The sequence below is a fragment of the Dryobates pubescens genome, chromosome 20 (assembly GCF_014839835.1).
Source record: "Dryobates pubescens isolate bDryPub1 chromosome 20, bDryPub1.pri, whole genome shotgun sequence".
In the NCBI taxonomy this organism is placed as follows: Eukaryota; Metazoa; Chordata; class Aves; order Piciformes; family Picidae; genus Dryobates; species Dryobates pubescens.
This window is the reverse complement of record NC_071631.1, coordinates 13,507,824-13,523,880: the sequence shown is the minus strand read 5'-3', so window position 1 is coordinate 13,523,880 and position 16,057 is coordinate 13,507,824. Positions and strand designations below refer to the sequence as shown.

The 16,057-nt window shown below is 61.3% G+C and overlaps 3 protein-coding genes across 3 annotated transcripts; 1 reads left to right on the top strand and 2 right to left on the bottom strand.

Moving 5' to 3' along the window:
- Positions 1 to 97: 97 nt before the first annotated feature.
- CCDC137 (coiled-coil domain containing 137) lies at positions 98 to 3,227 on the top strand. The gene is made up of 6 exons (XM_054171091.1): positions 98 to 336; positions 904 to 1,034; positions 1,214 to 1,424; positions 1,755 to 1,837; positions 1,964 to 2,043; positions 2,779 to 3,227. The coding sequence occupies exons 1-6, from the start codon at positions 98 to 100 to the stop codon at positions 2,986 to 2,988; spliced, it is 954 nt and encodes a 317-aa protein (XP_054027066.1). The 3' UTR covers positions 2,989 to 3,227.
- A 2,528-nt stretch (positions 3,228 to 5,755) lies between these two features.
- Positions 5,756 to 8,087, bottom strand: GPRC5C (G protein-coupled receptor class C group 5 member C). Its single transcript, XM_054171089.1, has 4 exons — positions 7,048 to 8,087; positions 6,347 to 6,441; positions 5,987 to 6,193; positions 5,756 to 5,788 (listed from the first exon to the last, which is right to left on the bottom strand). The coding sequence occupies exons 1-4, from the start codon at positions 8,066 to 8,068 to the stop codon at positions 5,756 to 5,758; spliced, it is 1,356 nt and encodes a 451-aa protein (XP_054027064.1). The 5' UTR covers positions 8,069 to 8,087.
- Positions 8,088 to 13,064: 4,977 nt separating this feature from the next.
- GPR142 (G protein-coupled receptor 142) lies at positions 13,065 to 14,611 on the bottom strand. The gene is made up of 2 exons (XM_009897968.2): positions 14,422 to 14,611; positions 13,065 to 13,924 (listed from the first exon to the last, which is right to left on the bottom strand). The coding sequence occupies exons 1-2, from the start codon at positions 14,549 to 14,551 to the stop codon at positions 13,065 to 13,067; spliced, it is 990 nt and encodes a 329-aa protein (XP_009896270.2). The 5' UTR covers positions 14,552 to 14,611.
- Positions 14,612 to 16,057: the final 1,446 nt, after the last annotated feature.

Genomic DNA, 16,057 nt, shown 5'->3' with positions numbered 1-16,057 from the left:
GAGAACAGGGAGGCGTCACCGGAGCGGCGGAAAACCGGAAGTGGCGGCGGGAAACCGGAAGTGGCGGCAGGCTGGCCGCGTGGGGAACGGCGGAGACATGGGGCGGGGACCGGCAGCCGGCCATGGCAGGCGACAGAGACCGGGAGAGAAATCGGGACAGGGACAGGGACAGGGACATGCACAGAGGCCGGGACAGAAATCGAGACAGAGGCTAGGGCAGAAATCAGGACAGGGGACGGGAGCAGGGCAGAAATCAGGACAGGGGACGGGACCGGGACCGGGACCGAAATCGGGACAGGGACCGGGGCGGGGCCCGACCGCCCTGCGCCGCACCAGGTCAGTGCCCGGGCGATAGGGACGAGATCGGTCCTGGCTGGCTCACGGTTTGGGGCTTCATCCCACGCGGGATTAAAGGGTATTCAGGGTCGGCTGGGCTCTGGTGAGAGGCACTCTTGCCGACGCTGTGTCCCTCTGTGCTCAAGATCCCAGTATTGCACCGTATCTGAATTTGCCGGTGCCTCACTAAGGCCAGGTGGTCCTGCCATGCCCGGGTCCCCATATCCCACTGTGCCTAGGTCGTGATATAGTTCTGTGTTTCCCACATGCCCTAGTCTGACGGCGCCTCACTAGGACCTGGTGATCCGGTATCCCTTGGGTCCCTATGTCACTCCAAACCCCTGGCTTGTTGCTCAGGTCGCTGTGTCCTGCTACCGTGTCCCACCATGCCTGATTAGGTCCTAGTGTCTCCTGCACAGATACTGATGTCTCACTGTACTAGGGTCTGCTGGTGTATCACCAAATACAGGTTCTCCAGTGTCCCACCATACCTGAGTCCTGATGTCCCCCTGTGTCTGGGTCTCAGTACTTCAAGACAGGTCTCATACCATGTTTGTTCTCTCCCAGGAAAGAGAATAAGGTGGACAATATGAAGCCCAAGCACCCCGATGAGCAGGAGATCCCCTTCCGCCTGCGGGAGCTCATGAGGAGCCGTGAAGCCATGAAGCGCCCTGACCCCAGGAAGCAGCAGGTGGCAGGTGGGAAGTGGAGCTGGCCCAAGTTGGGGTGCCCAGAGCCCCTGGTGCAGCTGGAAGCAGCCGGATCCTGCAGCGGGACATCCTGGTCTCCCCACCCCAGTCATGTCCCATCCCTGCTTTGCTGGGGGAGGGAGCCACCAGATTGTCACTGCTGCAGTAATGTCACCTGTCTCTCCTAGAGAAGAAGCAGCAGCCCAAGGCAAAGGGCACCAAAGCCCAGGGTGACATCCCTGTGCACAGGTTCAGGAGAGGGAAGGGGGAGTCAGAGCGCTCCTACATGTGCCGCATGGAGCAGGAAGTGAAGCATCTCCTCTTCCTCACCAAGAGCCAGGTGCAGCGGGAGCCTGAGAAGGAGGACATGGCACCGGTGAAGTCCAAGAGAAAGAAAGAGTAAGAGTAAGACCACTGTGGTTGCTGGGACTGGATGGGCTCAGGCCAGGCTGGTGTCCCAGCCTAGTTCTGGGTGCATGGCAGCTGCTTTGCTGGTGCTGCAGCATGGCTCCAGCATCCAGCAATGACTTGGGATGTGGATTTGAGCTTCATCTGCATGGGGCTGAGTCTCTGGGACAGGAGAAACAAGGCCTGCTTCACCCACCTGCTCTATCTTCCTGCTAGGCTGGAGCTGTGGGCCTTCAGGTGTTGCAGGGATCCCATGGGGTAGGAGCTTGCTTAGTTGCTCTCTGTTCAGTCACAAGCCGTGGCCATAATGCAGCTCTTCAGGTTTCAGAACAAGAAGCTGGAAAAAGCTCGGAAGAAGAAGGAGGAGAAGAAAGAGGCCATGCTGGAGAAGAGAAGGTTCCAAGGTAGGTCTGGCTCATTGGAGTGGCTGGAGCCACCCCCTACCCCAGCAGCACATGGAGAGGTGGGGGTGAGCTGGAGCAGAGTTCTGGGAAGCTCCTGCCTGATTCCAGCTCCTGCTTCTCTCTCAGACACAGTGGCATTCGGGGAGGTGGTTACGCAGCCACCTACCATCACCTCGCGGCCCAGGGGCCAGGGCCCTGTGAAGAAGGTGAGCTGTGGGGATAACCACAGGTCTGGGCTGGGTCAGCAGGTGGAGGGAGGGGATTCTGTCCCTCTGTTGCTCAGGTGAGACCCCACTGGCAGTGCTGTGTCCGACTCTGGAGTCCTCAGCACAAGAAGGGCATGGACCTGTTGGAATGGGTCCAGAGGGGTCTCCAAACACGATCCAAGGGATGGAACTCCTCTGCTGTGAGGACAAGATGAGAAGATTGGAGTTGTTCAGCCTGGAGAAGAGAAGGCTCCAGAGTGACCTTGTGGCCTTTCAATGTTTAAAGGGGCTGAATAGAAAGATGGGGACAGACTTTTTAGCAGGGCCTGTTGTGACAGGACAAGGGGTGATGGTTAAACTAGGTGAGGGAGATTCACACTAGATACAAGGAAGAAACTTTTTGCCATTGAAGATGGTGAGACACTAGTCCAGGTTGCCCAGAGGGTTGGCAGAAGCTCCATCCCTAGAAATATTCCAGGTCAGGTGGTATGGTGCTCTGAGAAACCTGCCCTTGTTGATGATGTCCCTGCTGACTGCAGAGTGGTTGAACTCAGTGACCTTGAAAGATCCCTTCCAACCCAAACCAGTCCATGATTCTATGATCTCACCTCCCCCAAGCTGGAAATCAGGCCTGGAAGGGTAACAACGGCCTCACCCTCCTGGTGACAGTTCCTTGGAGCCTTATTCTTTTTCTATCCTTCATCCTCCCTGACTTGGTCCTGTCTCTGCCTGCAGGCTGGACAGAGGCAGCTCCTCCTGAGGTCTTGCCTGGGCCAGAGCCAGTCATCCCCCGCAGCGCTGGTGTCGATGGCACGGAGGCGCATCGTGGAGGAGGAGAGAGTCCGCGTCATCCAGGCCTACAGGGACATCCAGAGGCGCAAAAGGCAGCAGCGGGAGATGGCACAGGCTGGCAGCATCCGGGCTGGACGGAGGGTCCCCTGCTGAGCCAAGCCTGGAGGAGCTAGGCCTCTCTGGTCCCAACAAACAGGGTTGCACAGGCAGCATGCAGGGAGCACAGGGCCCCAGGATTCTAGGACAGTGGTCCTGCTGCTTCTCTTCTGTCATCAAGCCCTGGGACTCTCCACAGCCCTTCAGCTTGACACAGGACACCCCATGGCACAAAAGCTGGGACCCCTGAGTACCACGGACCTTGTTTGTAGTAAAAGTGCCATTGAGTGCTGATGGCGTGAGTGTGTCTGTGCCTCCTGGACCTGTGCCGTGGCTGGGAAGGGACACTGGTATGTGCTGGGGTGTGCCACATGGTGTGCCAGCAGATGGCAGTCCCAGCCCACAGTGGGCATGTTGTCACCATGGCTTGCTGCTGGCTGGCTCTGGTTGGATGCAGGACTCTGTTGCTCAGCCTCGGGGTAGACCCCAGTGCTTGGCTGTGACCCTGCTCGCTGCCACTGCAGCTCCTGGTTGGAGGACAGTTAGCCGAGCCCTGGGGACCTGGAGTGTCCCACAGGCCTCGCCTACACCATGTCACTTCTGGCTGTTGTCACTGCTTGGGGACACTGTGTGAGCCATGGTATTACCACCCAGCCTGGCCCTGCCCACACCCCTGCCTGGCCCTGGCAGACACCCTGGGTCAGTGATTGTGGTGTCCTCCCTGCTACCAGGGATGCTACCATAGCCATGTTGCTACACCCATGCCAATCCCATGCCATCCAGCACAGCCACCCACACATGGCACACACCAGCCCCTCAGCTCCCAGCCCTTGGGGAGAGGTCCAGGGGGCTGCTCCCACGAGGGTACAGCCCATGTTGCTGGCATGGTGGCCTCACCTGCAGGGCACAAAGGCTGTGCTGTTCCGTGGCCCCATGCCATGCCGCCGGCACAAAGCGTTGCCTGTTGGAGCAGGGCCGGCCCCGGCTCTGCAGCCACCGCGGAGGCAGCCGGTGGGATTCCAGCCTTCCGGAGGGGCTGGGGCCAGGCACAGGGAGTGGAACCACCGTAGCTCTGGTGTTCCCTGCCAGAGCTGAATCGGGACAGACTGTGTGTGTCTTATTTTTTGTGTGAGTCTGCTGCCCTTGGGGTTCTCACCTCTTTCCTTGCAGCCTGAGAACTGCTGCCCTGTGGCTGAGGGCGATCAGCCTGGCTCAGCGCCAGGTGTGCAGGTGGATGTGCCTTTGTGGCAGGCACATGCTGAGGCCCTGCTGTGCTGAGCTGTGCCAGCTTCCAGGAGGAGAGCACACTGGTGACGACAGCCTTGGGGACTTAAGTGCCTGGTGCTACTTGGAGCTGTCCTTGCTAACAACCAGTACCAGGTAAACATGGGTGAGCAGCACAGCCCCTGGGGGCACAGCCAGATTCTACTGCAAACAGCTGGCTCCTGCCACTATCCCTGGCTTTCAGGGCTGTGCCTGGTGTGTCCCTTCATGGGCATATGCTGGCTGCCAAGGGCATGGCTGGGACATCATGCATGCCAAACTCCTGCACATCCCTTGTGTGCGCACCACAGCCATGCACGGTACTTGTGCCACCAGCACAGCTCTGGCTCAAGGAGACCAGGTCACCCCCCTGCCCCCATGGAGCCATTTCAGTCCTTGAATAATTCATGGCACTGCTGGCCGCAGGCTTCCTGCCCAGCAGGAGAAATCACTGTGGAGGGGAAAGGCAATCTGAGGAGGAGAAACCACCCACGACCTTGGCATGTCCTTGGTGCCATGCCACTTCCTGCCAGGCAGCCCATCTGCCCACGGGCTGTCGGTCCCAGTGCTGCCTGCCCGGTGCTGCCGGCCCTGACGAGGCTGCCGGCTCCCAGCCCAGCAGCCCCATCTGTGCCCCTGGCCCCAGCACAACCTGCTATGGTGGGACAGGGAGCAGGGACTGGGGGATGTAAATGGCCTTGCCCTGAGCTGCCCCCTGCTCCCTCTGGGCCCTCAGGAAGTGAATGTGAGGCTGAGCCCTTGGCTGTGATGGGGTCAGGAAGGGGGAGCAGCCATTGGCATGGCTGGGTACCCCCTCCCCATCAGTAGGTGCCTGCTACAGCACCAGGTAGGAAAAAACACCTTTATTGGGGCTGACCTGAAAAAAAATGAGGAAAGGGATAAATGACAGAGAAAGCCATGAGGAGGGCAAGGGGCACAGTTCCCCCCCTGCTCCCCAGGAGGGATCCCTAAACCCCAAGGGATCCAAAGGCACCAAGAAGGTGGCTGGAGCCATGGGGGGCTGTATCCCCAGCCCCAGCAAGGCACTGATCCCCCAGACCTTGAGCAGCAATGGGGAACATGAGGCACAGTGAGAACCAAAGCTGGGGAGAGCTTCATGTCACCTTGTGCCCTGCAGTGGGGTGGTCCCAGCTCAGCTCAGGGCCTGTGATGTCCCTGGGGCAGGTGAGGGTCAGCACGGAACTGGGAGCTTGATGCCAGCAGGGAGCCCCAGGCAGGAGTCCCTCTGGCTCCCAGGTGGTGGATGGTCCCTGGCCTGGGAAAGGACGGGATGTCCTTTTGTCACAAAGGCAGCAAAGGAACAACTTGAGTGGTCCCATGGGAGCTGGTCCTTGCAGCAGGGACAGAGGCAGGGACTTGGGGGTCCAGGAAGAGCTTATGGGTGCTATGGCCAGGTGGGACTGTGCCCGGGTGTCCTGTGCACAGGCACTGGTTCAAGCTGATGCACATGGTGGGGCGGTAGGAGGCTTGGTGAGACCTCGGGAGCAGAACGGTGAGGTCACAGCTGTGCCAGTGCTGCAGAACCTGCGCCATGAGGGCTTCACCACCGATTCCTGCCATACGGGGACTGCACCTGTGGGTAGAGCAACATGGCACTGGAGTGGCACAGTGAAGGCAGGAGCATGGGCCAGCAGACCTGTCTCTGGCACTGCTGGGGTACCAGGCAGAGTCATCCCTGTTCCTGCCCTGCCACAGGGACAGACTTTGCCCCTGGCTACAGTCTGGACCTCAGTGCCAGCTCCTCCGCCTACCGTGTTGCACATTAACTCACCTGGCAGTTCCTGCCATCCCTCTGGGCACCAGCATGCCGGGCCTGCACTGCAAAGGCGTCCTCGGCTCGCAGTGTGGAGCTGGCACTGCCAGCAGCTGGGCTGGAGGTGGAGGCGCGGGGCAGGATCACATCGTAGGGACCTTCGGTCTGCGGGGCAGACACAGGGGGGTGTAGCGGCACCGAGAACATCCCCAGCCCCGTGTGGTCCTAAGAGAGGAAGGCGGGGGGTGACCCCCCCATCACCCTGTTACAGGGAGTCGGGGATCCCCCCACACCCTGGCCCCAGTTCCAGTGACAGCCTGTCCATCAGGCAGGTTGCAGCTGTCACCAGGGAGCTGGGTGGCCAGTGATGCCACTTACCGGCCCCTTGTGCATCAGTGCCATCTCAGTGGGCTGGTAGACACTGGTCAGCAGCTGCCCATTGTAGCCGCTGTATGGGGACACAGGCTTCTTGGCTGCAAAGAGATGGGGACAGTATAAGGGGGGTTCACACAGCCACCCACCCCCACCCCACCAGGAGCTGCTCCTCGTCAGCAGAATTAATGAGCTGACTCAACAACTGGCTGCTCTGTGTCTTTCCTGGGGGACAGGAGGGATGTCCTCAGGGTTTTCATCACCATGCTCCCAGCACAGCCCTGGGCAGGCTGAGGTTTGTTATTGTAAGGTGTCCCAGCAGGCAGGATGCTGCAGGTGCTGATCAGGAGCACCAACCCTGCCCCATGGGCTGCAGACACCTTTGCTGCTTGTCCCCAGCAGGGCAGCTGACACCACCCCATGTTATTGCAGGGTCTCGCAAGCAGAGTGGCTTCCCCAGGGCAGAGGGCCAGGAGCCACAGGCGCCCCATACCGAGGAGGGAGCACCCCTGCTACCACTGAGTTCAGCCCAAACTGGTAGACCCAGCCCAGCGAGTTTTTGGGAGCCACAACAACAGCAGGCGTCAATCCTGGGCGGGCCGTGGCCAGACGTCTTGCCGCCCATGCCTGCCACCAGCCCTGGTGCCAGTGTGCACCACCAGTCCTGTGGTGGAGCGAGAGGGTGCCTGGTGATCCCCGGTGCCTACCGAAGGAGGGCTCGTCCATGGAGAAGGCTTTGTTCTCCACAAACATGCTCTGTGACTTCTGCTCCTTGAGAATGGTCTCGTAGCCCACCCCACGTGTGGGGTAGATGTCGTCCTCGAAGGCCTGCTCGGGACTCCGCCGTGTCACGTGCGTCACCTCAGGGATGACGTAGAGGAGGAGGAAGGCACAAGCATTGGACACCAGGGCAATAGCCAGCGTGGGGTCATCCCAGCCGGGCTTCTTGCCTGTGCGCTGGTTCCCGTAGAGGTACATGGCTGTCCACGCCACCCAGATGGCCACGGAGCAGCCGGTGGTGGCCAGGATGAAGGCGCCGTGCTTGCGCCAGCGGCCGTAGCGCCCGCAGAGAGCCGGCCAGGCAGTGACGAAGGCAGCCACCAGCAGGAACATGACATAGATGAGTGCCATGACAAAGTCGGCATCTGCCAGCCGGCAAGGGTCCGGGGAGCCCTCCTGCCGCACCACCGTGATAATGAGCCACTCGGCATTGATGATGATCTCCACCAAGGTGAGGAGCAAAGCCACTGCCAGAGTCACCCAGCCGCGCGGGCCCCGGTTCCTCCGTGCCAAGAAGTTGAGGGCCACGGCATGTGCCAGCAGGCAGGAGAAGCAGATAGCGAAGAGGACGCCAAAGAGGAAGCGGCGGGAGGTGCAGGTGGAGAAATCCGGCCCCACGATAAAGGCAAACGTCAGGCAGAAGAGCCCAAAGGTGCCCAGAAGAAAGAAGACCTGTGTGGCCACCAGGCTCTTCTTCTGAGATTCCTGCATGAAGGGCAGGCTGGCCACCAGGACAATGGTAAGCACAAAGGTGGTGACCACGCCAAGGCTGGCCACAGCCTCCACCACGATGCCCCAGGCTGCCGTGAGGTCACAGAGGTTGTAGTAGAGGGAGGAGAGGTCTTTGCCACAGCCGGAAGGAGGGCTGGTCTGGCCACCAGCTATGGGCAGAAGGGCCAGGGCCAGCAGCATGCAGGCAGACACTGCTGGCACTGCTGCAGCACCCATCCTGCCCTGCAGTGAAGGCAATGAGTATGGTGTCCAGGGACCCTGCAAGACAGAAAGGACATTAGGAATCAAGACCAGTACCCAGCTCAGCTCAGCTCCTGGTGCTGCCTGTGCCACCTCTATGCCCAGTCTCCACTGCGCATGTTTCCTGCTGGGACACAAGTGATGGGGTCCCAGTAAGCCCCATCTGCACTGGCACAGCTGACCTCACCCCACAGATGATGGGACTGGACAGATGCATGTCCCTGTGGGCTCCTTGCCTGGAAGATGGAAGTAGCCAAGGGGTTTCAGCCTCTCTGTGCCCCACATACTCCCTCCAGACGTGGAATTTGTGTGGGCTATGGGGCTGAGTCAATCCTTTCCTCCAGCACCAGGAGCAGGCAGCACCGTGCCCACCAGGTTTCCTGGGAACTCCAAGCATGGGCCCAAGCCAGATGGACAAGGTTACACCTGGGGACAGGGCTGTCCCCTCGCCTCATCCCTTCGTGTCAGTGTGTTCCGCTTTCTACTTCTCCTGTCCCACTTCCTTTCTCTGGCTCCAGGCACTGGCCCAGCACAGATCCCGTGTCCGGCACTGCTGGCCGCTGGCACACAAGCAGCCTGGTATGGCATTGGTACAGCATGGCACGGCATGGCATGCTGTGGGGGTCCCTGTCTCTGCTCCTACGGCCCCGGCGAGTGTGGGGTGGACACAGGGATGAAGAAGCAGCGAAGCAGCTTCAAGTCCCAGCGCTGGGGAAGGGGTAACCCAGCAGGAGACCTATGGCAAGGTGACCTCGAGCTGGAGCGGGACCACTACCCGGGGCCAGGACACTCGTAAGTCCGCGAAGAGGTACCCGGAGGCCGGGATGGGGAAAGGGACCGCCGGTACTGCGCTGGGACCGAGCCCCGGCTGGTACCGGCTCCCCAATACTCCCAACCCGGCCGGTTCCCCCGCACCCCCAGCCCCGTTCCCACATACCCTCCGGCCAGTACCAGCCCGGTTCCCCGGTGCTCCCGCCCGGTACCGGACCCCAAACTTGACAAGAGGCGCCCCCAAGTCTCCGTCTGAGCGAGCCTGCGGGGGCGGACGGCTCCAGGTTCTCGGTCCTGGATCCCGACCCATTCCCGTTACGACTCCCGGTCCCCCCCGCAGGCCCCCAAGCCCCGCTCACCGGCTACAGCGCCCGGTGCCCGGCCGCTCCCCTCGCTCGACTGTGCAGTGCCGTGCCAGCGGGAGAACCCCGGTCCCGCCGCACCGTGCGCGCCTGCCCGGCCCGGCCCCTCCCCGAGGTGCGGCTGGGGCCGGCCGGGACCTGCCCCACCGCCGTGAGGAGGGGGCGGACCGAGCTGGGCTGGGGTCCTGCATCGGGCGGGAGGAACCACGGAACGTGCTGGGGTGGGCGGGAGCGGGGCGGGGCGGACTGGGGTCGGGTGGAGGGATCCTCATGGAACTATCAGTGGAATGAAGCTGCGGGGTCTCAGCCCCGGACTCTGCTGAGCTCGGAGGACAGAGACGGCCGGGGACTGGAGGGTGTGGGGATGTTAGGCCGGGGCCGCATCGCCCACACGGAGCCTGGCACCGACCTCCTCTCGGTGCTGGGTCGGCGGCACCCGGCTGGTGGGTGGACTCCGGAGCAGGGGTCTGCAGGGGGCCTCGTCGCCGTGTCAGGATACCGGGCACCCACCGGGAAACCTCGAGGAACAAGCCCGGAAGGGCCTCCTGGAGGAATGTCAGCTGATGGCTAAAGCTGGAGCCCTTGGCAGGGCAGCAGTGCCCCACAAAAGCCCTTTCTGCAGGGTGCCAAGGGCCCAGGGCAGCCACCCATAGTCCCTGCTCTGGCAGGAGTGGCTGTGCAACCCGCAGCTGGATGTGGGCACCCCCCAGTCATTCCATCCCTGGGGACTGGGGATAGGGAAAAGCCCCCAAAGGCTTGGGGTGCCCTGCCAGCCCCGGGGGAGGTTTCCAGGAGGGTGCTGCTACTATTTTGGGAAGATGAAGCAAGCGGGAGAAGGATGCAGACGAAAGTTCAATGTGCCTCTGGCAGGTCCTCCCCCTGCTGGGGCTGGGATGGAAACAATCCGAGGAGAAAGGGAAGCAGAGCTGGAGCTGGCAGCACCCATGGCACGAGAACTGGCACCTGCCAGGAGCAGACAACGTGTCTGGGCTGGGTGCTGCACCTGCTGCCACTCACCCTCCTGCCCTTCTACTTCCTAAAGAGCATTTGGCTTCAGGATGGTGTTTTTGGGAGGATGGTTCCTCCCTGATGGAGCACATGCAGACACGTGTGCCCTCACATGGGCACTGGTACAGGGTGGCACGGACATGGGCTCTGCAGCAGCCTCTCGTGCCTCAGTTTCCCTGGAGAGCTGCAGTTCAGCCTCGCAGGGCCTGGCAGTACCCTCAGCTCTCCAGCAATAGCTCAGCCTTGGATAACCAGTGCCAGGAGCGTGGCCTGGCTGCCCTGCCACCCCCGCACTTGCGATGATCTGGGCCCAGACCACAGAGAGGCCATGGAGCACGGAGCATGTGGCTTCCTGCCGTCTGCTTCCTTCCGCCCTGTAGGGCCAGCAGGTTTCCCAGCTGCTGACTCAACACAAGCCCCCCGAGACCCCTCAGCTGCCCTGAGGCTGCTGGCTGGTGTCCATCCTGCTGAAGCTGCCCCACAGCCACACCATTTTTGCCCTCATGTCCCCCACCACAGCAGAGGATTTCCTCCCTGCTTCTCCTGGCTTTCCAGCCCTCGTTGCACACCTTTGGGGGTTTTGTAGGTCCTAGAGAAACACCTTGCCAGGGGGGTGGCTGCAGGATGGGTTGAGTGTGATGCCACCGTGTGCCAGCTGCATTGCAAGGACCAAATGTGGGCTGAGAGGGACCAGTTGCCCTCAATCCCCTCCCATGGTCATATTCTGGGATAGTTGGCACCTGGCACATCCCTTTTGATGAGGGAAGAGCCTGGTCCCGGCTCCCTGGTGCCCTGAGCATCGGGCAGTCGATCCCTGTGTCACTGCGAGGGGCTGGGGTGCAGCTTGGCACAGCACCGGGACCCGGGCCAGGCTTCCCTACCGGCTCACTGCAAAAACATCTGCATGCCAGGAGCATTTTTTCCAGGCTTACCTTTCCTACGGAGCCGAAGGGCCGGGTGGCTGGCACGGCTGGCACGGCTGACTGAACCCCAGTTCGGTGGCAGCTCCTGCTCACCCAGCCACAGCAGCTCCCCTCGGGAAGGCGAGAGCTGTACCTGGAGCTGGTGGGGCCGTACCTGGGGCTGGAGGGGGCCCACTCGCTCTCCCAGCTGCCTCCCCACCACCGTCACTGCTCAGGCCAGGGCTGGGGAGCTGTTTTCCACCAGAGCCGGTTCTCTCCAGACCGGAGCCCCTCGCCGCCAGCGGACGCGGTCAGCACATTTCCACCTCCTTCTCCAAGTAAATAAGCACCGGTCGGCGAGGGGGGGCTGGCGGCGGTCTCGGCCTGCCGCAGGCAAAGCTCCTGCCAAATGTAGCCCTTGCCAGCCGAGCCCCCCTGCCCTGTGGCCCCTCCAGCCCCAGTGAAGGGCCCCAAGGTGGGATCCAGTCCTGGAAGCCCCCAGGGGTGGGTGCTTGCTGGGCGGGAGGTGCTGGCTGGGTTAATATCTAATCTCTTCCCGATCCTGCTCTCCTCATATGCCAGAATTAATGGAGCGAGCACCTCCCAGGTACCAGCCACGCCACCGGGTCGGGGTTTAACCCTGTCACCCAGAGCACAGGCAGAGCCGGAACCTGCCTGGCATAAGGTGGCACTGCCAGTGGAGTCTGCCCGTGCCAGGGACTGATCTGGCTGCATTGTGAGCAGACAGGTGCATGGTGCCAGTGTGGGTCAGCCCCACATCCTGGGGGTTGTGGCTTACGCCAGAGCAAGCTCTGTGCCCCATCCCACCCCAGTGCCAGCCACAGCCAGGACTTGGTGAGGTGGGCAACAGTGGTCTCTGTGCCCTGCCTGAAGCATTCCAAATCCTCTGGACCCAGCTGAGTCCTTGCTCCCCAGGGCACCCCTGGGTGCCATCCTGCCCAGTCTTTGGGAATTAGAATGGAAAGACTGGGCTGTTTGGGGGGGATTATGCTAAGGACCTTACAGGGGAATTAGGGCAGTGAGCAGGGCAGTCAGGGCTGGGGGTGCCAAAGATGCCAGCTCTGTGCCCCTAAACTGTGCCAGCTCTGCAGGGTGAACCGTCCCTGCCCTCTGGTGGCAGCTGGGAACAAGCAGGCTGCTCAACCCGTGTCGCAGCAGCTTGGCACTGGTGTAACTGGGAGGACAGCACTGGTTCTGGGTGACCTTGAGGCAGGGGGGACATCATGAGTCCTTTCACTTGCAATCGGTGGGAGAAACTTCACTCTTGCACTGGGGTGCTGGTGCTCCTGGCCTGGCCACTTGCAGAGAGCTGGACAGGCAGAATTTTTGGTCTCAGCACAGTGGTTCATGGAGGAAGTACCATCCTCTTGGCATTCAGTAGGCACCACAGAAGCTTACCTGCACCTATCACCACAGGGCAGATGTGCCTTCTGGGTACCCCAGGACCTTTGGTGCATTGGTTCAGCACAGGCTGGAGATGATGCAGGAGAGCAGCTGAGAGCATGGCTACAGTCCCTGGCTGCAGCTGGACACATAAGCCTCATGAACCCCATGCCTGGAGAGAAGCCCAGCCTAGATGGCACTCACGGTGTGGGCAGTGGCTCCTGCCAGGACACTGGGGCATGGTCTTGCTGCCCTGTAGCTGAATTTTCCTGGAGGGGTTGAGCATAGGCAGGGCTGAGCTGCCTTCCCATGGTGGCTCAGGCAGAGGTCCCACGGGTGCAGTGGGTGCTGCTGCTGTGCACAACCACTTCCTCCTGACATCACCATCAGCACCCACAGTAACTCCCACCTCCATGGAGGTCTGATGTTGCTGGGTAGTGTCCCTGGGGCAGGACACTGGGGGGTTCCAGTGCAATGCAGGGGTTGGGGTGAGCACTGGGACCCCCATCTGAACACCACCCAGGCTCAGAGGGCTGTGCTGGCCAGCAGCTCCAGTGGCTTCAGGGCTGGGAAGCGGGTGCTGCCAGGCCGAGTGCAGAGATGAGTCCGGAGCACCTCACCCACTGTACGGCGGAAGGTGTGGCTGACAAAGCAGTAGAGGAAGAAGTTGAGGGTGGTGTTGAGCATGGCCACCATGTTGGCGATGTCCAGTGCCAAGTGCATGCGCCAGTCCCTCTTGACTGAGGCCACATAGAGGTGGCAGATCATGACGATGGTTCTGGGAGCCCAGAGCACAATGAAGACAGTGGTGACAGCCAGGAGGAGGGCTGTAGTCTTGCTCAGGTGGGGTCTCCCAGCCCGCCCTGAGCACCTCTGCCGCTTCAGCCTGCATATGATGATAGAGTTGGTGGCCAGGAAGATGCTACAGGGTAAGAAGTAGATGGTGGTGCAGTGCACCCACTTGAGCACCTTGTCCAGGGCAGTAGGGGGATCAGCATCACGCCAGGCATCTAACCACCAGTAGAAGGGGATGCCCGTGGCCAGAGCCAGGGAAAAGATGATGAAGATGATCCTGCGGGCGCGCTGCGGGTAGGAGATGGCACGGTACCGCAGCGGGTGGCAGAGCGCCACGTAGCGGTCCACAGTCATCAGAACAGTGACCCAGATGGAAGCATGGTTGGCTGTGAACTCCAGCACATTGACAGTATGGACGAAGGCGCTGGGTACCTCCCGGGCCAGGATGGCCGTCTGCAGGATGAAGCCCACAAAGATGATGAAGACTTGGGAGAGGATGTCGGAAGTGGTCAGGGCCAGCAGGTACCAGTACGATGACTTCTTGGTCCTCGTGGCCAGGCGGAACAGGGCCACAACAGTCAGGATGTTCACTGGAGGAAGGGTAGGGATGTCTCCTGATGACAGCCTGGAGCTCACAGCCCAGCCCTGCAGTGCCCAGGACCCCAGGGAGAGTGGGGCTCTTCCAGTGCCACAGGATGAGCGGCACCAGGCCCTGGCTTAGGGGGGTAGATATAAATATCACAGTGCAGGGGGGATTTGCTGAGTTGATTAATCTCTTCCGTGTTATCAGCCCAAGCAATGCAAATACCATCTGTCCCTACTGCCATGGCACCTGCCACACAGAGCTGGGCACTGCAGCTGAGGCTGGCCCGGAGGCCAGGGAGGTCATGGGGAGCACATTGGTGTCCTCCACCCCTGAGGACTCTCCTCCCCATCCCCAAAGAACCCCAGGCTAGGATGGGAGCTGAGGATCTGCTGGCAGCTGTGGGCAAAGGCTGAGCTGAGGGTGCACAGCTCAAATGAGGCAGGATGGGTGCTACTCCTCATGCAGTTGGGCAGGCCCCCACCCCGGCCCCAGCCTCCTCACCTGGAAGCCCCAGCCCTAGCAGGACACTGTAATACACAATGGGGAAGATGCCAACCATGCAGGGCGACCGCTCTGGCTCCAGTTGTGCGGCTTCGCTGGCCCACACTGTGCTGTTGGGCACTGGGACCATCCCCTTCTGCCATGGACCAACTGTGAGGGGAGACAGGCAACATCAGGGGACTGAAGGTGGCACCTGAGACATGGAACAGGGGACTCGAGGTGAGTTGGCTCCCATGTGTGCAGTTGCCTCCATGTCTGTCTGTGGTGGGACATTTTGGAGCTGCCCATTGTCTGCAGATGCTGCAAGACCAAGGATGCAGGATCCAGCCCCTAAGGGGGCACTGGCTTGACAGTGCCACTGGGTCCCTATTCCCACAGTGGAGGGTGGTCCCACTCCCGGAGATTCTCCTCTTTTATCCCCGTCGCCCCGTTTATCACCTTGAAAGAAAGTAGGTTAACCCACGATGTTCTTGGCTGACTGGCTGGCTGCCAGGCGGCCCCGGCCCCGGCCTTTTTGAGGGTCCCACTCCCGACCACTCATAAACCCGGGCGGCACCACCCCCATAGCGAGATCTACATTGCTATTAGAGGGGACGAGGCTTTAACCAATCACAGAGGCATCCTGAGGGAATTGGGAGACTCAACGTGAGCGCTGCATTCTGATTGGTCAGATCCCCTCCAAATTAGCATCTCCCGGGGGGGACTCCCTCGGGTCCTAGTGACGGCGGACGGAACTGGGCGAGAGGGGGTGCCGGGGGTGTCTGCTAAGCCTGGGGCGTGAGGTGTGAGGTTCCGAACTGGGGGGCTGCGGAAGGGGTGTCCTCAGGTCGAGATGGGTGCAGGGCAGGGTCCTCAGCCCGGGCAGGGTGGGGTACGGAGCACCGCTGTACTCGCAGTTCGCACCATAAAGAGCCTGAACTAGCTCAGTCTCGACGACTACCAACCCTCGACAGCTTCGGAGCCTGGGGGACCGGGGTGGGAGACACGCCTCCCCAGCCGGTGCCTCGGTTCTGGCCACCCCCCCCCCCCCCCCCAGCAATGCATATGTCCCCCATTCCCTCCCTAAGCAGTACCACGCGGTGGGGGACTCCGGAAGCCCGGCGCGGGGTTTGGCAGCTGTACCCCACCAGGATGGATCCTGGGCAGAGCCCCGGATTGGGAGGAGTTGTTGGGGGGAGCACAACATGTGCGCAGGGGGATGCCAATTAAGTGCAAATTAGATCTGTCTAATCAGCAGGGGCGAGTTCGGCCCCTTCATGTGCTCTCGAGAATTGGGGCATCGATCAGCTGCGAGAGTGCCTTAACCCTTTCCCAGCCCTGTCCAGTTTGCTCTGCTGGGAGGGTGGTCTGGGGATGGTGTGGTCCTCTCTTTGTTCCCTCCTCCCCTGCCTGGAGTCCCACTCCCCAAGACCTGCAGGAGGTGGGTTCTCACCTTGGTGGCCCGCGTGTCGCCAGCCGGCTGCGTGGTGCCTCTTCCCCTGGGCCTGGAGAGCCACCGGTAGCTGTGTCCCCGCTGGTATCCCTTTCGATGTCTGTCCCCCACCGCTGTCCGTGTCCCTGTTGGCAGCTGAGTCCCCGTTGGTGTCTCTGTCTTCTCTGGCAGCTGTGTCCCTGTTGCCAGTGGCTGTGTCCCCAC